We start from the raw sequence: 19,823 nt of genomic DNA, 5'->3' as shown, positions 1-19,823 counted from the left end.
CGATGCTATTAATATACCCTTCAGCTAGCTATGAAACATCATCAATGAGGCTTCTAGTAGTTTAATACTTGAGGTTGTTAAAATAGAAAAAAAAAAATAGATTTAATTGTAATTTTGGGAGTATCACCTGCGTGGTCCTCTTGAATTGCTAGGACACAGAATGACAATATCCTAAAGAGCAAATATAATTACTCAGGAGGTGTTTAGGTCTTTTTATGCAAAACCTGGGTGTGTTTTCCAGAGATTGTGATTTTATTTTTCTTTTAATCTCATGGCACACTGTTTTCCTCCAAGCCCTGTCTTATAATCGGGTGATTACACCGTGGGGAAGAAAAAAATAAATAAACTGGCCCATTTGCACGGAAAGCCATGAACGCCTCCTTAAAGCCTCAAACCCAAAAGGAAATAATAACACAAAAGCCTTCGCAGCGCTGCCAAATCCTGACTTCATGGCGTTTTTTCGCCAATTCTTAGAAGAAAAACAAATTCTCCTCAGAGGAAAAAAGGCGGGCGCAGCCTCCCGCCCCGCTGGGCGTGGCCACGGGTAGCTCCGCCCGCCCCCTTCCCCCCCTCCGTGCGCTTCCCGCGCCCGCGCAGTGGCGCCCGGCGGCATTCTCGCGAGATCTGCCCGTTCCCCTCAGCGCTGGGCTCGGCCGCGGCCCGACGGGATCTTTCGAGAAGTCCCCCCCGCCCCGCGGAGGCAGCGCCCGCCGCCGCCGCGCATTTAAACGGGCCGAGCCGCCGCTCCTCAGGCGCCTCAGTCCCTTCTCTCCCTTGCAGCCATGTCGGTGGTGGGCATCGATTTGGGTTTCCAGAGCTGCTACGTGGCCGTGGCCCGCGCCGGCGGCATCGAGACGGTCGCTAACGAGTACAGCGACCGCAGCACGCCGTGAGTGGGGCTCGGGGCGGGCCGGGGCGCAGTGCTCAGGCGGCGGCCTCCGGCCCACGGGAGAAAAAGGCGCCCGCGGGGCCCGGCCCGCTTCTCCGGGGGCGCGGGGGGAGGGAGGCGGTGCTGCGTCTCTACGGGTCATGGGCTTGGGAAATAAGTGCTTTAAAGAAAGACCTGATGGCGTGCGGCAAGCAGGAGGTGTTCCGGGTGATCCCCCGCGCTCCTCAGTGCGGCGTGATTAGTTTGTCCTCCCTGAGGCAGGGCTGGATTGTTATGCCTGAAAGGGTAGGGTCCCGGAGTAGGAGAAAAAGGCAGCTTTGTCCTTGCTGGAAGTAAAAAAGCTTAATTTCCTATGGATTTACACACTGTATTTTGGCATGCCTGTTTGCTCTCCTGCAGCCCCAGCCCGGTTTCTCCCAGTGGAGCCGCACTGGAGGTGAACACTGAGCTGGTGCTTAGCTCCATGCGAGCTCTTTGGCCTGCCGTTGGGCCAAAGCTTAGGAAAGCTGCTTAGTAGCTTTCCTTTCAGCCTTTCTGTTTCTTTGTTCAGCAAGGGTTCTCAAAAAATTTGTGCTTGTTTTGACCGTTGTGTCTTTTAAACCCTCACTCGAAGCTAGCCACCAGATTGACAGGTTATTGGGATGGGGCACTGGAATGTGTCTGGGCAGTACAGCTCCAGGAGTCTGCCCTCCTGGGAAGGGGCCTGATTTATAGTGCAATTTACTGGTGAGCTTGGTCTTCAAGCACGTTATGCTTTACGATGTGTATAGTGTATTCTAGCTCTGCTTATATAAATAGGCCTCTCAGCACCTTTCTCAAGAGGAGTGTATGCTGCTTATTTTTAATAAGAAACTTGCTAAGAAAAAGGAGAAAGGGAACTGGAATAAAACCCTTCTAAGAATGAGCTGTAAAATAAAGGTGGAAGAGGAGCTTCCATCACATCAGACCTGGAGGGGAGCTGTTTGGAAAGTGGCTTTATAAGTATTTCTGTAGCTTGCTATATGTTGTAGTATACCTTTATTTTAAGCAGATGATAAAGTAAATAGCTGTCTTGGTGAGACAATTGCATTTAGTTTTTATTTTTTAAGACCCCTTACATCTCTTTTTTTTTAAAAAGACCAGAGGCATAAAATGACCTTGTTTTTTATTAGATAATACCTCAGCTCTGTTTGCCTGTTACTGTCTCTAAGCAATGAGTAAATGGAGGAGGAAATTTTCAATTCAGTACATGTACTAGAGAAAGGACTTGTCTCAAGTATTCTCAATAATGTAAGCTTAAAGGTTGGATGTACTAGGAAAATATTTAATGTAAAGAATTTCAGAACAATCTTCTAATAGCTCTAGGTATTTGGCCCTCATGAAGTTGAACTTCTCCTTATATATGTGAGATACGAACACAAATATCACTCACTGAAGGAGATAAGCTGTATAAAATATCAGACGCAATGCATCTTTCAGAAAATAATTCAGTTATGAAAGGCTAAAGTGAAATTGGTAAATGTTAGCATAATGAAAATGATAGTTTTTAACAGGATTTAATCTTCATGTACTGTTTGGAGGGAACCATTCTGTAAGCAAACACTTCTTTTAAAATAAATTCTTTGACTCCTGTCTGTCTTAGAAACAGAAAGCCTGGTTCAAAAAGTCAGTGCTTAGCATTTCTTTACAGTGAGATCTGTGAGGGGTTGTGCAAGGTGTTGTGACAGGTCTCCTCAGGAATCAGCTCATGGTTAGGGTTAAATGCCTTGTTTCCTGTGATGACATCCAAGTTTTGGGAAGGATTAGCAGATATATGTTACTGCAACCATCTGCATTAGTAATGTAAAACCTTAATACATTGTACTTGGTTCAGTGGCACAGATGACATTCTCACTGAATCTGCTTCCAGCTCTGTGCTTGGATTCTTCAAGAATCCTGTAAAACTTGAACTTGTATATCCAAAAGCAGTGCAAAACATGTTTGTCTTTTGAATATGTTACTTTTAAAATGGAAAAGTTGGCAGAGAGAAAGCTAGTAAGAAGTGTGTGTGTGTGGGGGAAGTGTAAGATAGTTTTATAATCTCCATAAGGGTGAAGGGACTTGGGTTAAGTGCAGTAGTTGTAACTGATCTTAGGAAGCTGGTGCTGCTCTTCAGTGCGGAGGAAATGTGCTGCTGGGGGACAGGGGCTATCTCGCAAGTAAGAGAAGACAGGTGGGAGAGTGAGGGTGAAGGTGAAGTAGTGCCTGCAAGTGTGTTACGGAAGTTCACAGCTCTGAGTTGCTTCATTAGACCTCTGACCTTCATTCTAATTAAAATGCTATGGTTAGTTATTCAGTGTCCAGTAAATTATGTAATAGCATAATTTGTATTTAATGAGTTAAGCCAGGTTCCTATTGTGAACTGATCTGGAGAATGAGACTGGCTGAAAATTCTCCCTTCCCTCCTCCTTTCCCCCTTGAATTTACTTCTGTTCTGGGTCCTGGTGTGGCTCCCTGAGGCATGGCTGGGAGCCAGGCTTAGCTTGGGAGAAGGGTTGGGATGGACAGAACGGGACAGAGTGGAGCAGAGTGTCCAGCTGCCGCTCCTTGGAGAAGCTTACCTGTTTATAAAGCCAAGCAGGGGACAAGCATGTTTAAGGACAGTGTATGCACTTAAGGGGTTTATTCTCAGTGTATAATATGGAAGCCCTTTTTTTTATTACTGTGCTCTATCCTTCTGTTGAGGCTTTTCTACCTTGACATTTTAGTCTGGCAGATTTAAAGAGTTGCATAATCTAAATGAGTGGACTTGGGTTGAATGGAGGCTGACTTGTGAATTTAGCAGCGAATTAGCTGGATTTTTTTTTTTTTTGTGTAGAAGAGCAACAATTCATGTTCATGTCTTAACTTACTCTGATCTCCAGAAAGGAGTTAATAACTAGCTTTCTGCTTGGGGCTCATTAGATTTTTTTTTTTTTTTTTTTTTTTCTTCTGTATCCTCTGCAACTCCTGTTGCCTTAGTATGGGCCGTAGGGTCTGCATAGCACAGAACTTCCTCAGTTTTTCTTAAATAATCCCTTCCATGGTCATTTCAAATAATAGCAGATTCGTTCAGAAATGTAAATTCTCTGTTGCAACGTATGCTTTATGGTGGACCTTTGTTTCATTTGTTGTTAATTAATTGGAAGATATAAACCCAATGCAATTATACCACTCTGGTCTTCAGTTCTGGTTTTGACAGTTTGTGTTTGGAAGAGCAATTCTAAACCTCAGGCTGAGTTGGAGTTCGTTTCTTGTGGCAGTCCTATGTCATAATGCTGCTGTAAAGCAGATTCTTGACCTGCTGCAGAAAGAGCAGCTTAATTATGCTGTTGTGTTGTGTGAATAGTGAAGATCTGCTCAACTAATAGCAAATTTCACCAGCCCCCACCCCCCCATTAAGTTTACCTCAGTGGTATGAGGAACTTGGATTAGAGGGCTGGATTTAATTTTGTTAGGGTTTCTACAGTTTGTTAGATATGTAAATCAAGAGGCTTAATAAGACTAGGAATTTCTTCAAAAAGAAGGGGTTTTTTGTTCTGTCTCTTCAGAACTGTAAGCTGTCACAAAGTAGTTTGGAATAAAGTATGATTTTTATTTCTGTAACCTACATTTTTTCAGTGAGTACAGATTAAACTCAAATGTCTGTCTTTCTCTGCAGGTTTTTTATCCCTCCTCTTGAAGGGTTTGCTTTAAAACTGGAAAGCTTAGTTAGCATTTGGTACAGACATGTAGGAATGATTTTCTTGCTATCTGATTTACCTCATGTATTTCTTCTGAGTAGTTGAATGTTTCCTGTATTATTAGAGCAACTTATCTTTCAGTGACTTGGGTATATGAGTAATTATTGAGAGAAAGGGTGTCTACCCAATTATTACTTCGGTTTGAAACTTGCAGTAGCATGAATGAGTTTGCTTTTAGTGCTCTCCTGCAGTGAGGAGCATGGCTGTTCTAACTGAATTTTGAGTGTCTGTTTCTTTACAGAATTCATAGAACATTCCATGCATATATTGCAGTGAGTGACCAATTTTCTTAATGGACCAAATACCGTTTAAAATATCTTTAGTCTTAACATTATCAACACTTTTTGACAAGATATGCAGTACATTTCTACCAATCACTTACTAACTGGAAATATTCCTTCTCATTATAGATCATGTATATCCTTTGGACCCAAGAATCGCTCAATTGGTGCTGCAGCGAAAAGCCAGGTGAGCGTATAGTTTGGGTAACAGCAACTTCAGTAGTCAAGACTGATTAGCAGAACGTATTTTTTTATCATTGAAGATTACACATCTCTCCTGAGCTGGTGTCTTGGTGTCTTTGCAACTGTAACGAACAGCTGAGCTTAATTCAGCTGTTCAACATGTAATGCTGCTTTGTCATCTTGGCTTGAAATCTGAGGGTTGATTGTTGCACGTAATGAAGTGTGCAAAAAAAAAAAAAAAAATCTTTGCTGCTTAAGAAATTCTGATAAATACCTTTTTTTTCCGGTTGCAAATGTAAATTCTAAAGCTAAGCAGTAGTGTTTCATCCTACCTGAGCTTGTTCCAGTTTGTGTGCTTTTAATTTAATAGCTTTTAATGATGTGACTACATTCTATAGAATTCCAGTAAGTGTGTAGTTTTGGCAGAAAGGGGATGTAATGGAATGTAACTATATGTAGCTTTCTTGACTCTGTGGTTGAATTACAACCTAAATATGTCTCGTAGGTGTTCTTGCTCATACTTTAAGTTTCTTTTGGTGTAGGTAGGTAAGTATGTTTTAAGGACTGAGAGGAAGTTAAGTTGATTTGTCCTGCTTGTGACATTTGGGTCCTGCTTTATCATATTTTGTGTTGCTGTGAAACCCCTATAAAACATGATTTTTTCTTGAAGTCCTCTACAGGAAGTGACTATTCAAACACTTGGTTTTTCTTAGCCTAAAATACCTAGAGATGTGTGAAGATTCATTGTGTAAAATACAAAAATGACTGGATACAACCATGTTATTCAAGAACAGAAGAACTGTACTAGAACTAAATACAGATGTTTTTTCTGGAATTGAGTGTCTGCTTAGCTTAAAGAAATTCATTGATACAGAGTTCCAGTAGAGCTGAGGTATGTCCTGCAGAAACTAAACTTACAGAAAATCAAAACCAGGTTACATAGGAAATAGACACTTGACTGAAACTGAATCGCAGGTAAATGTTCTATGGTACAGTGCTTGTCTGCTTTGTCAGTTACTGTAATTTTTTCAGTATGTGTCTTGCTCTAATGTAAATGAAAAAATTAAACAAGTTCACTTGCACTATGTGAGAACAATTTATAATGATTTTTCACTTCTCCGTTTGCCCTGATCTATGCTATTAATAAAAGACAATCTAACTTTTGTCAGTTAAATCAAGTTGACAGTATCATCTTGGGGCCCTCCTGACTTTTTAAAGCTTCATGACAAGGTCCTTGAGCTGTTTTGAGAGAATATCTGTGTAGACTGTCACGTGCATGTGATGAACCTGAACTGGAGTTTACATCAATATGCTTGTTATGTTTGTGAAATTACTGGCTGCAAAGCAATAGAAAGGTAGGGTGGTAGGAAACAGGTAAATGGGAAGACACTTTGCTAGCACTTTTAAAGTGTCCTACACATACACTATGAAAATTGAGTGCTATTTTAATCAGTCTTTGATAGAATCTTGGCTCTGTTCTCTAGCATACATTTTATTTTAAATCTCAAATTCCTGTAGGTTACTTGAGCAATCAGGGGGAAGTTGCCTTCTAGCAACTGCCTTGATACTGTTAAGATACAAATGACACAAATATTCTGGCAAGAGAAGCATGAGAACAAAACTGTCATCTGTTTGAAATTCAGATGTTCCCCTGACACATTGTATTAAAGATTTCTTTTCCTCTAGGTTATTTCAAATGCAAAGAATACAGTACAAAGTTTTAAAAGATTTCATGGTCGTGCATTCTCAGATCCCTTTGTTCAAGCTGAAAAAGCAAGCCTTGCGTATGAACTTGTCCAGCTGCCAACAGGCTCAACTGGTATCAAGGTAAGTCTGGCATATTTGAAAAAGAGCCAGAGGAGGAAACTGATAAAGTCTCCTTTTATCTCTTTAGTTTGAATCTGCTTGCTGTAGTTCCTGTTCTCTTGTGAATGGAAAGTCTTAAATGGAAAATAAAAGGTGAATCATGCAGATAGTGTTTCCAGGTGTGAAGTGAGACTGATTTTACAGTTACACAATTTCTCTCCCTTGCAAAGCCAGTCCTACACAAACTGTTTTAGCAGTGCTTTTTTTCCTTCACTTGATGGTGAATTTGGAAGACAAGCTATTTGATCAGGGTACTTATTTAGCTGCTGTCCAGATACTGCACGGGTGTAAGATGTCAACTTGGTACTTCAGGTGAAATAGAAAAAATTTGTCTTTTTGACAATGGCTGAACTTCTGATTTGGATTTTAGCCATAACTAAATAACTTACTCCAAAACATTAGGGAGGAAGGCATCTTAGTCATTGTCTAGCAATAGGGACTTAAAAAACAAGCTATTTAGAACAGCTTTTTGTATGTGAATTCTTAAATGTGAGTTCCAGTGTTTATGTATTATCTTCTTCACTTGCTGTGCACAAGCTAGGCTGTCAGAGGAGGTTGTCTAGAGCTGTGTTACTTTTAAGCTTGCTTTTAGTAAAGACTTTTTTGCATATGTTCCTTAGGTCTGTAGTGTGTAGTTTTTTTACTCTAGTGTAATATGTGCATACGTGACTTTTATTTGAAGGCCATGTATATGGAAGAAGAAAGAAACTTTACTATCGAACAAGTGACAGGAATGCTTCTTACCAAATTAAAAGAGACTGCTGAGAATGCCCTGAAGAAGCCTGTAGTTGACTGTGTTGTTTCTGTAAGTATGTGATACTAAGTCTTACATATTTGGTATCATAAACTGAAATGATTGCAGCATTAAATTGCCCATGAAACTTGAATATTTGGTTATCGGTCTCTTTGGTTTAAAACTGAATCTTACATCCCTTCTTCAAAAATAGACTTACTTCATTAATGGTAAAATGTCAAGTGGCTGCTAATTAGCAGCACAGATAATATTTGATACCTGTTTCTGGCTCTCTGCTCCTAAAACGAGTGGCTTGTGAGATGGAATGGAAGAAGATTCATGAAAAGTAACTTTGTTTTCATGTAGTGTTTTCTTTGCTTTTTTTTTCTGTTGCAACCAAAATCAACACTAGATTTGAAGGATACCTCAGCTGTGCTCTATACTGACCCTCTATATACACTTGTAACTGTTTGCTAAAGGTGGCTCTTCTCAATGTTAATAGTAGGTATCTGATTTTCTTGCAGGTTCCTTGCTTCTACACAGATGCAGAGAGGAGATCTGTGATGGATGCTACACAGATTGCTGGTCTCAACTGTCTGAGACTAATAAATGAAACAACTGCAGGTAATACCTTCTTCTCTCTCCCTTAATATTGTAGTTTTATTAGATAAAAGGGCTTTTAATCTGTCACGGATCCATGCACTCTGGAATTACTGTTGATTTTGTAAACTTAAAATGGATGAGTTGATCATAAAGTTTCTTAAGTTCTGGTCTGTGTTTTTCATTCCTTTAGAGGCATAAAGATATTTCTTGAATATCTGTTTTAATGCAGCTACTAGGAGGGGCTAAAACGGTTTAATGTTCTTCAACGTTCTGTTATCATTGGGAATTTTGTCTAACGAGATACCAATTTCTGTCGCTTGAAAAGTACGATGGAATGCTAACGCTGTTTACTCATGTACCATTTATTTCTTAAGGAATTATAAAACTGAATATCCTAATTATACTCCTTGACTCTTGTCTCTGTGTAGTTGCCCTTGCATACGGAATCTATAAGCAAGACCTGCCTGCCTTGGAAGAGAAGCCACGGAATGTTGTTTTTGTGGATATGGGGCATTCTGCGTATCAAGTTTCTGTTTGTGCATTCAACAAAGGAAAACTGAAAGTAAACAATTTGTTATGCATCCATTTTTAATTACTGGTAGAAATACTCACCAGTACATACATGGCTTGTGACAGGCAAGCTTGCCTGTCTTTACATAAGTGCATCCAGATAGCTCAATTCATATTCTTAAAATTGTGCTTTGTCTGGAGTTAAAAGTAGGGCAGGGAACTAGGGCGCTTCTGAGCAATATGTGGAGAAAACAAATGTGCCTTAATCAGCAGAGTTTGGCAAAGAATAAAAAAAAATGTAGAATAAAGGATCAGGAATTACCATATCTGACTGGATGCTGCTTTAAAAAATGAGATCTAGCATTAAAACAGGAATTCCTAGGATGGTGTGATAGACTTTTTTTAACACTCGCTGTGGTACTCCTTTAAAAGAGTTCTTAATTACTTAAAGCTTCAAACAGAAGATAACCAAGTTACAGTGTACTTCTAAGTGTAAGCTACCAAACCATTACTGTTTTCCAGCAAACAACATTTTTTAGTTGGCTTCTTTATGATTACAGTCTGGACTTTTGCAGTTCCAATAACTTTCTCTTAATCTGCTAGAGAAACAAACACAGATTTTAAAGCATGGGTTAGTGAAATGAAGAGAAGGCATGAGTTCTGAAAACATTAGTTTTCAAAAAAAAATACTTTGTATTTCTCTCAGATGAGTCTTTTAAACTTTGAAACCATGGATATATTGAAGGGATGCATTTGAGTATAGAACGGAGAGATGGTCAGTACACTAGTTTAAAACAACACAGAGACCGAACCTAGTCTGAAAGAGAATGATGTTCTCCTTCACGGATTTCTATTAAAAAAAAAAAAAATTAGTTTCACAATATGTTTAAAGAGTAGAATCAGCTGAGGTGGATGGGGTACAGATGTTCTTTGCAAATAATTCCCTCATTGAAAATAAGCACCTATTTGCAAGAGTTAATAACACTTATTCTCTTCATGTCTTTCTTATTTTTAGCTTGGTGTAAGCATGTTCCACCCTTATGAGGCATCAAATATTAATCTGGGACATAATTCAAGCTGACAGTGGCTAAGCAGAATTTAGAGACTCTGATGGTCTACTTACAGTACAAGTTACTGAACAGATTGTTGCTAAGCCTTGTCCTGTCGTCTTAAATTTCTTTTAAAAGTTGTCACCTCCTTACAGAAAGGCTGGGTAGCCAAGGCTGCTTTTAAGCATTTGAGGTAGCAGAAGACTTTTTCCTCCTGGAGCTTTTAACTGCTGTATATATGTGCTGCAATTCTTGTGAGAATTACCAGTCCCAAAGAGGTCTAATATTTGTGTAGCTGCTGGAATTTGCCAGTGGTAATGGTAGTTCTGTCTCTAATGGCATTTTGCACATATCTAATATCAGCTACAAAAGGCATAGGATACTCGTGGTTTAGACTTGGTAGGTTTTTTAAAAAAAAAAAAAGGCATCTCTTAAGATGTGTACGACTATTACTGCAGTTGCAATCCACGTAAACTGTCAGATGTTATTGGTGCAATTGCTACTTAATTGCCCTGAAATACAAGAGAATAGCTTAATTGTTGTTTGTAGTGTCCATGAAATGCAAAAGATGAGTATGGGACATAGCTTTATTTGGGATAGGTGAGACTTCTAGACAAGGCTTATAAAAAGGAATTCCTCACTCACTGGTGATGGCAAAGGCAGAATAAAAATTAACTGTACTGGATTTTGTTGTGGTTGCACCGGTATAATTCTTCTTCCCTAGTAATGTGATTTTTTTTTTTTTTTTTTTTTAATTCAAAGTTAGACTATATTGGAAACAAAAATGCTTTGACATTAACTGATAATTGGTTTCACTAAGTACTGACAAATTGCACTGTTACTGAAGAGTTCAATTTTTTTAAGGTTCTTGCTACATCATTTGATACAACACTTGGAGGCAGGAAGTTTGATGAGAAGTTAGTTGAATACTTTTCTGAAGAATTTGGAAAGAAATATAAACTAGACGTTAAGTCAAAGATTCGTGCGTTGTTGAGGCTATACCAGGAATGTGAAAAACTGAAAAAATTGATGAGTGCTAATGCCTCTGATCTCCCGATGAACATAGAATGCTTCATGAATGACATAGATGTCTCTGGAACAATGAACAGGTAATGCTTACACTTTTGTAAAAGTAAACTTTAGAGTCCCCTTCATTCAAATGCTTTCAGTCAAAGAAATTTAGTATAAAGCACCAGGTCTTAGGACTGGAGGGAGGTGGGAAATGTAAGAACAGTATGTGTAAGGGTGCTGCTCTGAATGATAATGTTCAGTCAGTGGCCTTGAGTTAGAAGGGAGTGCTGTATGTTGCAAGTGTGCCTAGATTACTCGAACCAAGTTTATCTGGGATAACAATACTAAATAAGTATAAAGCCAGGACTGGGGAGAGAAAACCTTGCAGTATGTAGAGTAAATGGCATTCTTTCAATTTTGGCATCCTGTTGTATTTGCAGTATTAGCCTGTTTATGGTATGCTGTAGCTTTATTTATGGCTTCTTCCAACAGAAGCAAATTTTTAGAGATGTGTGATGGACTCCTTGCAAGAGTAGAACCACCCCTTCGCAGTGTGTTGGAGCAAGCCAGTAAGTGTGTATGCAATCGGTATTCCGCATCCAGAAAAGACATCCATAATGCGAGCTTCCTTCAGGTGTTGACAGAACTTGGACAGATTTAGCACAGCTAACAACTTCTCGCTTAGCAGTTGCAAGCTTTTTAAAACTTTTTCACACAGGCTAAGATCTAAAATTCTTATTGCTTAGAAACTTAAAGAACAACCTTAAAATAATGGTTGGTCTAGTTAACCTTTTAGTTTGCAATGTCAGCATAGTCATGTGAAACAAACATTTAATCTATAAAAACTAATATCTGACTCCTTTCTAGAGTTAAAGAAGGAGGATATTTATGCAGTTGAGATAATTGGTGGTACTACAAGAATCCCTGCTGTGAAAGAGAAGATCAGTAAATTTTTTGGCAAAGAAGTCAGTACAACTTTGAATGCAGATGAGGCTGTTGCACGAGGTTGTGCACTGCAGGTAAAAAGTGCTGTTTGTTTTAGCTGTGTCTTCATTGAAATCCGTAAGTATTTGAGACGGAGTTCACAGGTAACATGAAAGATGCATCATGTGTATTATAGAATAGATCTGAATAAGCTTCAGGAAAGCAGTTGAGTGAGAACAGCAGCTTGAAGTGATTGTTTGGTGCTGATTATCAAAGTCAAATCAGTGGATCAGGGTCACATGTTGAAGTGAAACCTGTACTCTGCTTCTGATGTGTCTGGAAACTGGGAGTCTGATAAAGCTTATGATATTTTCCTCTTCCAGGCCTCTTTAGGGGCCTATGTTAAACTGGGGAAAATTTTTTTTTTTGGCAGCACTACTGATAAACTTGTGATATGGCAATTGCTTAATAACGTGGATGGAAGTGAAAGATTAGGTTTTTGCTAATGGAAATCTGTGTCCACAGCTGGAATCAGTCACCATTCAGTGACCTAAGCATTAGTAAATAACCTATAGTTACTGGTGCTACCATCTCTTAAATGCAGCCTAATTTTGCTCTGATCACCTCCTTCTCTTTTCAGATGTTTAATATGTGCTTACAACTCTGTTCAGTCAGTGATACAAACTAACTATTGGCATCTGCTTAAAAAGATAATTTTCTGTTATGGTATACAAAAAGTCTGGTACTGTGTCACTCTAAAGAATACCTTTAATGAAGGTTTTTTGATTTCTTATGTTGGCACTAAAACCAATTCAGAAGTCCAACCGTAGCAAACCAAACATGACGACTCTAAAATTTGTGTATTTCCACTTCAAGTGACTAGTTTGACACCCTCCTAAAAAGGAAGGGTACATATGAGCTTCCAGTGCTTACTATGCAGGTCCTAAGTCTATTAGCATTGGTCTTCCTTAACCTAAAGTAAATCTACACAATAAGCAGAATAAGTATCTACTGGCTGAATTAAATTACTATTTACCTGAAGTTTGAATATTTGTAATATGGCTCTTCTGCTCTTTCAGTGTGCTATTTTATCCCCGGCTTTCAAAGTGAGAGAGTTTTCTATCACAGACTTGATACCATATCCTATTTCTTTACGGTGGAATTCACCAGCAGAGGAAGGGTTAAGGTAAAAAAAAAGTTCTGTTTTCTTGCGTGATTACATACAGCCTAACTAAATGATGATAGCTAAAGTAAATAACACTGCCAGAACAGTGCCCACTTAATTCAAATTCTGATACTTTCTCTGACATTAATGACTGTAGAAAACAAAACCAGGGATGGGTGGCAGTTTAGAACTTCCTACAAGGCTGTTGGTTTTATTGTAACCTAAAACATTAGGAGACTGTTTTGTGATTTCTTAAAGAAGCTTTTCCTTAAGGTATAAGAGTATCTAGAAAAGTTTTGTTAACTTTACCAGATACTTCATTGCACATGCTGAACAAATGCTCTGTTTTCTTACAGTGACTGTGAGGTATTTCCCAAGAATCATTCTGCTCCGTTTTCCAAGGTCCTCACATTCTACAGAAAGGAACCTTTTACTCTTGAGGCATACTACAGCTCTCCCAAGGAGTTGCCTTACCCAGATCCTGCTATAGGTTAAGACCATTCTGTAGCTTTAAGCTTTAACAGTCTTGTACATGTCTTGGACTTCTTTGTCTTAGTTGTATAGTCTGGAGAGTGCAACCTACTGCAAGTGCTGTAGGGACAGGTTTTCAAAGTCATGGATCTACAGGAAAATGAGTGGAGTAATATGAAGTTTGTGGACATATAGGTTAAACAGAACATCCTAATGTTGGGGCAAACCTGAATGGGGCATGCTCAGAATTGTGCGGTCTTTTACTTTGATACGAGTAACACCAGCTTTTACAGCATACTATAGGGAGTTTCTAATAGCTGTGTATCCTAGCATTGCTGAGTGAAAAAATAGAATTGTTTGACTTGAGTAGGATTTGATATCCTCTGAGTGCATTGCAGTGATCTGTTGTGAGCAACAGTCAGGTTTTACTTTCAGTGATTAAGTTAATCAAATGGTGTGGTTTCTTTTTCTCTCTGGGATTATTTAGCTCACTTCTTGGTTCAGAAGGTCACGCCTCAAACAGATGGATCCAGTTCAAAAGTGAAAGTCAAAGTTAGAGTAAATATCCACGGTATCTTCAGCGTTTCGAGTGCGTCTTTAGTGGAGGTTCATAAATCTGATGAGAATGAAGAGCCTATGGAAACAGATCAGCATGCTAAAGAAGAGGAGGTAATAGACTTCATTGCTCTTAGCTGCTTAAAACTGATGAAGCACAACTGGCCAAGTTCTAGGAAGGTTCTGAGACTTGTGTAAGGATTTAGTAGACATGTCCAGCAACTAAACCATGAAGATGTGATTAAGTACTAACTGAAGTATGTTATGCCAGTGACAGGTCTTTTGAAAACAGGACTGTGAGATACAAACTAAATTCTTAATCATGCTAGGAGTGTTGCTTGCCTAAGCAAAGACTAGAAGCTTATTTATGGGTTGAGGCTCTACTCAATTTTCATTCTTTTGACTAAAGAGCATTAGGTGTAAGTGAAGTGATCAGCCTAAGAACTGAAGCAGTGATCTGTTTGTGCATTATTTAATACGTCAAATTGGATCTCTCTGAATTTCAGAAGATGCAAGTAGACCAGGAAGAACAACAAAAGACTGAAGAACAGCAGCAGGCCCAACCTGAAACTAAGGCAGAGTCTGAAGAAATGGAGGTAATGTGAACATCTGAGACTTCTGTTTTCTTACAGGATGCTTCCAGAAGATTTGTAAGAATATGTAGTGTGTGAGCATATTTTTTTGCCTTTGTCATAGCTATGGAAGCTAAACTTCTATTTGAATATATAGGTAGCCTTCATTGTGATTAGAGCTTTTGAAGTACATAAATGGCATGGATAATTGCAGACATGTCAAGTGGCCTAGTAGTGGTAAAAGCAGATGAACTCTCTTGTTCATGGAAGAAATAAGTTACTGAAAACTAAATTATTCTGCACTAGAAAAGTGGTCTACTATAAGCACCATCACCCCCAGGAATGTAGTCAGTGTGCCCATAAAAGGTCAGTAACTGCATTAATTATCTCTGACTTTAGCAGCTGAAGTATAAGAATGACAGCTAGTGTGTAGTTCCAATGTTGAGGTGCACTGACTCAATAATACTCTTTCTATACAAGTCATGAATACTCAGCTTGAACTGACTGGCGATGCTGTTTTTACTTTGAATATATTTCTTTAATGCAGACTTCTCAGGCTGACTCAAAAGACAAGAAAGTGGATCAACCGCCTCAGGCCAAGAAGGCGAAAGTGAAGACTACTACAGTGGACCTTCCCATTGAGAATCAATTGGTGTGGCAGATAGGGAAGGATATGCTGAATTTATTCATTGAGAATGAGGTAAATTCTTACTAGGCCAAGCTAAAAATTTTACCAGTTGATCACCAGAAATGTTGCTGTTCGTTATACATGGCTAATTAAGGGTGATCAGGGAAAGGTGAAAAGGAAGAAAACATGCAGGTTTTTTTGAGGTGAGCAACGATACCCCATGGAACCAAAATACATTCTTCCTGTTAAGCAAATGCTGTAACTCTTACTGAAGGGGTGTTCTGCAGGAAAGCTGGTTCACAGGGTGATGGTTTCCAAGTCACCAGCAGTTACAAGGTACTCAATGGCTGCTACTAACAGGGTGAAGGTTCCTCAACTGGAACAATATTGTTCTGTACCGTATTGGCTATCCCACCAAAACTGAAATTAGTTTTTAGCTGTCTGCTGTGTTTAGAACTGTTCTGTAAACCACAGTATTTCAAAATCTTTAGAGTCAAACTTAAGAGTTTGGTAACAAGGTATCCTGGCAATAAATGTTAAATAACCAGCTTTTTAGCCAACTAATGTAACAATTTGTTCACAGGGTAAAATGATAATGCAGGATAAGCTAGAGAAAGAGAGGAATGATGCCAAGAATGCAGTTGAAGAATACGTGTATGATATGAGAGACAAACTCTGTGGTATTTATGAGAAATTCGTTAGTGAAGATGTAAGTATTGGTAGCTTGATTGTCTTCTAATATATTTTTGTTACAATAAGCCATTGTATCTTAATAACATTTGACCTGTATCAGTTACTGTGTTTACTTAGACTATATTTTCAAACTGTAAATTTGGAGAAATAGCTTTTAATCTCTCTGGCTATGAAGATAACCAAGCAGCCCAAGTACAAGCAGATGGTACCCAGGATATATTGTGTGTTCTTTTCCAAAACAGTTGCAGCAATTAAGATACTATCAGAGCATGTGTTTTCTGACTGAAACAGACTAGGAACACTTGCGCAATCATTTTAAGGCAACCTATTCTATTTTGGCTTTTTGTCAATATTTAGAAATAGTTTAAAACTTAAAAAAAAAAAAAAAAAAAAAAAACAAAAAAAAAACCAAAAAACAGGCAACCCACCAAAACCACTCTACCTAGAAACATAATAGGAGGGGTTAGTCTGACTAAACGTGGGCACTTGTAACTGAACAGGTTGCTTAAAAGTCTCTTCATATTATTAATTAGCTTTCCTCCTTGTACTGAAGGAGCTCAGGGTTTAATTAGTGTAATTGTATGGTAGATGACTGCATTAGTCAGATGAATCTCTCTGAACTCGTGACTAGCTCACTGCTGATTATAATGGGAGCCTTGCCAGCAAGGTGTCTGTAGAGCCTACATACCTACATCAGAGCTAAAACTGGGACAAGTCAAGTGAAATTCATGGCACCTTTGCTAAAGATAGGTTTCACTCTGTTCTCAGTCTTGCTCATATAGTGATGATGAAAATGTGAAGAGCGGGGGAAAATAGGCTTTTATGTGACAGTATTGATCTCAACTGTGGGTGTCATAGATAATTCTTCCTTAGGCCTGGTCTCCACCATGAAGTTGTACTGAAGAATATTTTGTTTCTTATTTTTCACTAAAATAAGGTAGAGTTTCAGATAGTTCTTTACATTCTAAAAATATAACCCTTCCAGAAGGGTTCCAAGTATCACTTAATACCATCTGCTGTCTAATAGAATTCTCACCTACCTATTTTGTATGGATTGCTTCAGGATCGAAATAGTTTCACACTGAAGCTGGAAGACACAGAAAACTGGCTTTATGAAGACGGTGAAGACCAACCCAAACAAATTTACATTGATAAATTGACAGAATTGAAGGTAAGTGGTTCTTGCATTCAGTTGGAATTTACTGAATCTAGAGAACTGCGTTCAAGTGAGGAGCTGTCTTTGGTCTACTGATTGAGATATCAGCACTGGTAAATAATGACTTAATTTGCTTATTAAATATGAGGAGCAGATCTCTACTAGACCTGTAACAATACAGGGTTGAGAGACTCAAATCTTTTCTGTGAGTGGAGGGAAGAGTAAATGATCCATAGGAGTTCAGAAATGTAGATGTACCCTGTCAAATCTTGCAGGATCTTATTGTGATGCTGCATGGTTTTTGATACCTGTTGTGTTTTGTTTCAGACTCTGGGTCAACCTATTCAGGCAAGATTTCAAGAATCAGAGGAAAGACCAAAAGCATTTGAGGACTTAGGGAAGCAAATTCAACAATACATGAAAACTGTTCATGCATTCAAAGCAAAGGTATTTTGATACTTAATTTCTGGCAAATGCAAGGAAGTGGTACAAATCTTTTCTGAGTCTTAAGCTCCTGTCAACGAAAAGCTGGTGTAACATCCCCACTAGCTTCTGAGTTCGTGATATTTATGGTATTTTCAGAAGTGGATGCTTGCTTGAAAAACCTGATGGTCTTTTTTTAATCAGGTGTTGATTTCCTCATGGAAGGGAAAAAATGCCAGCAGCAGCAGAACTTAAGTTCTCTGGTTACAGAGCTGTGGGTGATCAGCTTAATTGCTCTGCTAACTAGAACAGCCTTCTAGTTAAATGGTCTTTTTAGTGTTTTGAAACTAATTTTAAAGAAATGTGCAATTTAGATTTTTTCCAAACAGATATTTGCACAGATACTACTCATTTGACTGTTTCAGGATGAACAGTATGACCATCTAGATGAAGCAGATGTAGCAAAAGTGGAGAAGAGTGCAAATGAAGCTATGGAGTGGATGAACAATAAACTTAATCTTCAAAACAAGAGAAGTCTTACTTTGGACCCAGTTATAAAAGCTAAAGACATACAAGCTAAAACTAAAGTAAGTGTCTTGTGGAAATGCAGTGAATTATGCAGAATCTTTCTCTTGGCCTAGTTGTGCTTAGAGGAAAACTGGGGTGAGAAATCTGTTACAGGAGGACAGACAGGGCTTGGGTATTAATGTGTTAACTGTGTGTTGGATATTCAAGTTGAGGGGTGATGTTCCATCTGGTGGTGTCAAAAGTTAATTTGAGCAACAGGTTAAAATACAACTGTTAGTAGATAAAGCCCTTTAACAGTTTTATTTCTGTTGTTTTCTAGGAATTGACAAGTATTTGTAATCCTATAGTCACCAAACCAAAACCCAAAGTTGAGCTCCCCAAGGAGGAGCAGAAGCTGACTGAACCCAACGGACCAGTAGAAGGGCAGGGAGAAGCCACCAGCGGGTCCCCGGCTGCCGAGCCCAGCGCTGCTGCCGCTGCCCCCGCGGCCGCGGACAAGAAGCTGCCCGAAATGGACATTGACTGAATTTCAGCACTTGTTTATATTATTGCAAACTACAATAAAGCTTTAAGTTGTCAACTTCGTATGTTCTGAATACAAATTGGAGCAAGTGAATACCACAGCACTCTTAGTAACTTTTGGAGAGGTTTGGTCAATGCATCAAGTCAGAACGCTTAGGTAGCTAACTACTTGGTCAAATAAGCAGTATTTCTTGCCATTAGGATTGTATTTAGAAGTTTTGGTATTCTTACTAGACCTACAGAAACAGCCCAAAGCTGATTCTCCATTTTTAATGTCCTTGGCGACTCAATCTTATTGTGAAGTAGTGAGAGCGCAACAGCTGAACTGTGAGTTGGCTCACTGTTGTTTGTTCACTTTCCCCTGGGGGTTGCAGCAGCAGTGTTTATCTAAAGTGCCCATCCATGCTAGGACTGCCCCGAGACTGGGGGGAGAGGCGTGTTCCTTCTGCTCATCTTGATCTAGCCCTTGTTTTAGTGTTAAAACACTAGAATTAGTGCTTTGCGCTAGAACAGTACCTAGTTACACACGGCTTGCAAAACCGTGGGTGGTAGTATCAGTCTGGTTATCGGTTAGCTAGTGCCCTCCCAGGGCTGGTCAGCCCAAACTCCCATTCGTTTATCTGATCTCAAGGATGGCAACACATGGATCACACAGATCACACTAAGACTGCTCTTAGACATGATACTGTATTCCTGGCAAACTCCCCAGGTTGTGAGACCATGTAAACTTTTTGTCTCTAAATTAGCTCCTTGTAGAAAGAATGAATACTTGTGTTTCAGCTGCCTACACTGATAGTTGATTCTGACTTGTTCCTAACTTTTTCTGAAGGAGGTATGCTTGCTTCCATGAGGCCTTCGTTTGAAATGCTTGGGGTTTTGTTTTGTGTTTTTTTTTGGTTTTTGTTTTTGTTTTTTTTTTCCCCAGGAAAAGAAAGACTGGATTGATTTGGCATTTTTTTTTTTCTATGAGCTTTATACAATAATTTGCTTCTAGTACTGATTGTCATTAAACTTGCAACCATTGATTTGTATGTGTTTAAAAATCCAAAGCTGCACCACCCATTTAGACCTTGCAAGAAATAAATGCACTGGATTCTACTGGATTAACCTTCTCCAGCTGTTCATTGCCATGAGGAGAAAAATCGTGTCTGGGGCTGTAGAAGGACTGTGTGCTTTGGTGTTGGAGCGAAGAGCTCTGCCTCGCCCCACGAAGGCTTTAATGCTCTTCGTGCTGTCGAGGGCGATGTTACAGATGTTAAAGTGGGGTTGAATTAACCCTGGGGGCGGGGCTGGGGCTGCCGGTCCTCCCGGCCGCGGGGGG

General features: G+C 39.2%; 1 protein-coding gene across 2 annotated transcripts; it reads left to right on the top strand.

Annotated features, from left to right (window-relative positions):
* The first annotated feature begins 620 nt into the window (after positions 1-620).
* On the top strand, positions 621-19,605 carry HSPA4 (heat shock protein family A (Hsp70) member 4). Of its 2 annotated transcripts, none has more exons than XM_042790017.1 (19): positions 621-889; positions 5,040-5,097; positions 6,780-6,920; positions 7,642-7,764; positions 8,217-8,316; positions 8,724-8,857; positions 10,719-10,963; positions 11,358-11,434; positions 11,733-11,884; positions 12,869-12,975; positions 13,311-13,444; positions 13,913-14,094; positions 14,487-14,576; positions 15,100-15,252; positions 15,764-15,889; positions 16,937-17,044; positions 17,357-17,476; positions 17,878-18,039; positions 18,300-19,605. In XM_042790017.1, exons 1-19 carry the CDS (start codon positions 783-785, stop codon positions 18,504-18,506), a joined length of 2,526 nt encoding a protein of 841 aa, XP_042645951.1. In that variant the 5' UTR covers positions 621-782; the 3' UTR covers positions 18,507-19,605. The 2 variants fall into 2 exon arrangements, with proteins under 2 accessions (XP_042645951.1, XP_042645952.1); XM_042790018.1 differs by having other exon boundaries at positions 776-889; positions 6,844-6,920.
* The last annotated feature ends 218 nt before the right edge of the window (positions 19,606-19,823 follow it).

This window comes from Tyto alba, unplaced genomic scaffold, assembly GCF_018691265.1.
Source record: "Tyto alba isolate M040663 unplaced genomic scaffold, T.alba_DEE_v4.0 Super-Scaffold_17, whole genome shotgun sequence".
Lineage (NCBI taxonomy): Eukaryota > Metazoa > Chordata > Aves > Strigiformes > Tytonidae > Tyto > Tyto alba.
Note: the sequence above shows the minus strand (reverse complement) of the source record. Positions and strands in the feature narration are given on the sequence as shown.

Excerpts from the sequence above, each read along its gene's own strand:
- HSPA4 (XM_042790017.1), top strand. The coding sequence starts at position 783 with ATGTCGGTGGTGGGCATCGATTTGGGTTTCCAGAGCTGCTACGTGGCC. Across the intron at positions 5,098-6,779 it reads GTGCTGCAGCGAAAAGCCAG|GTTATTTCAAATGCAAAGAA; the intron begins GTGAGCGTATAG and ends CTTTTCCTCTAG. Across the intron at positions 10,964-11,357 it reads GTCTCTGGAACAATGAACAG|AAGCAAATTTTTAGAGATGT; the intron begins GTAATGCTTACA and ends TTCTTCCAACAG.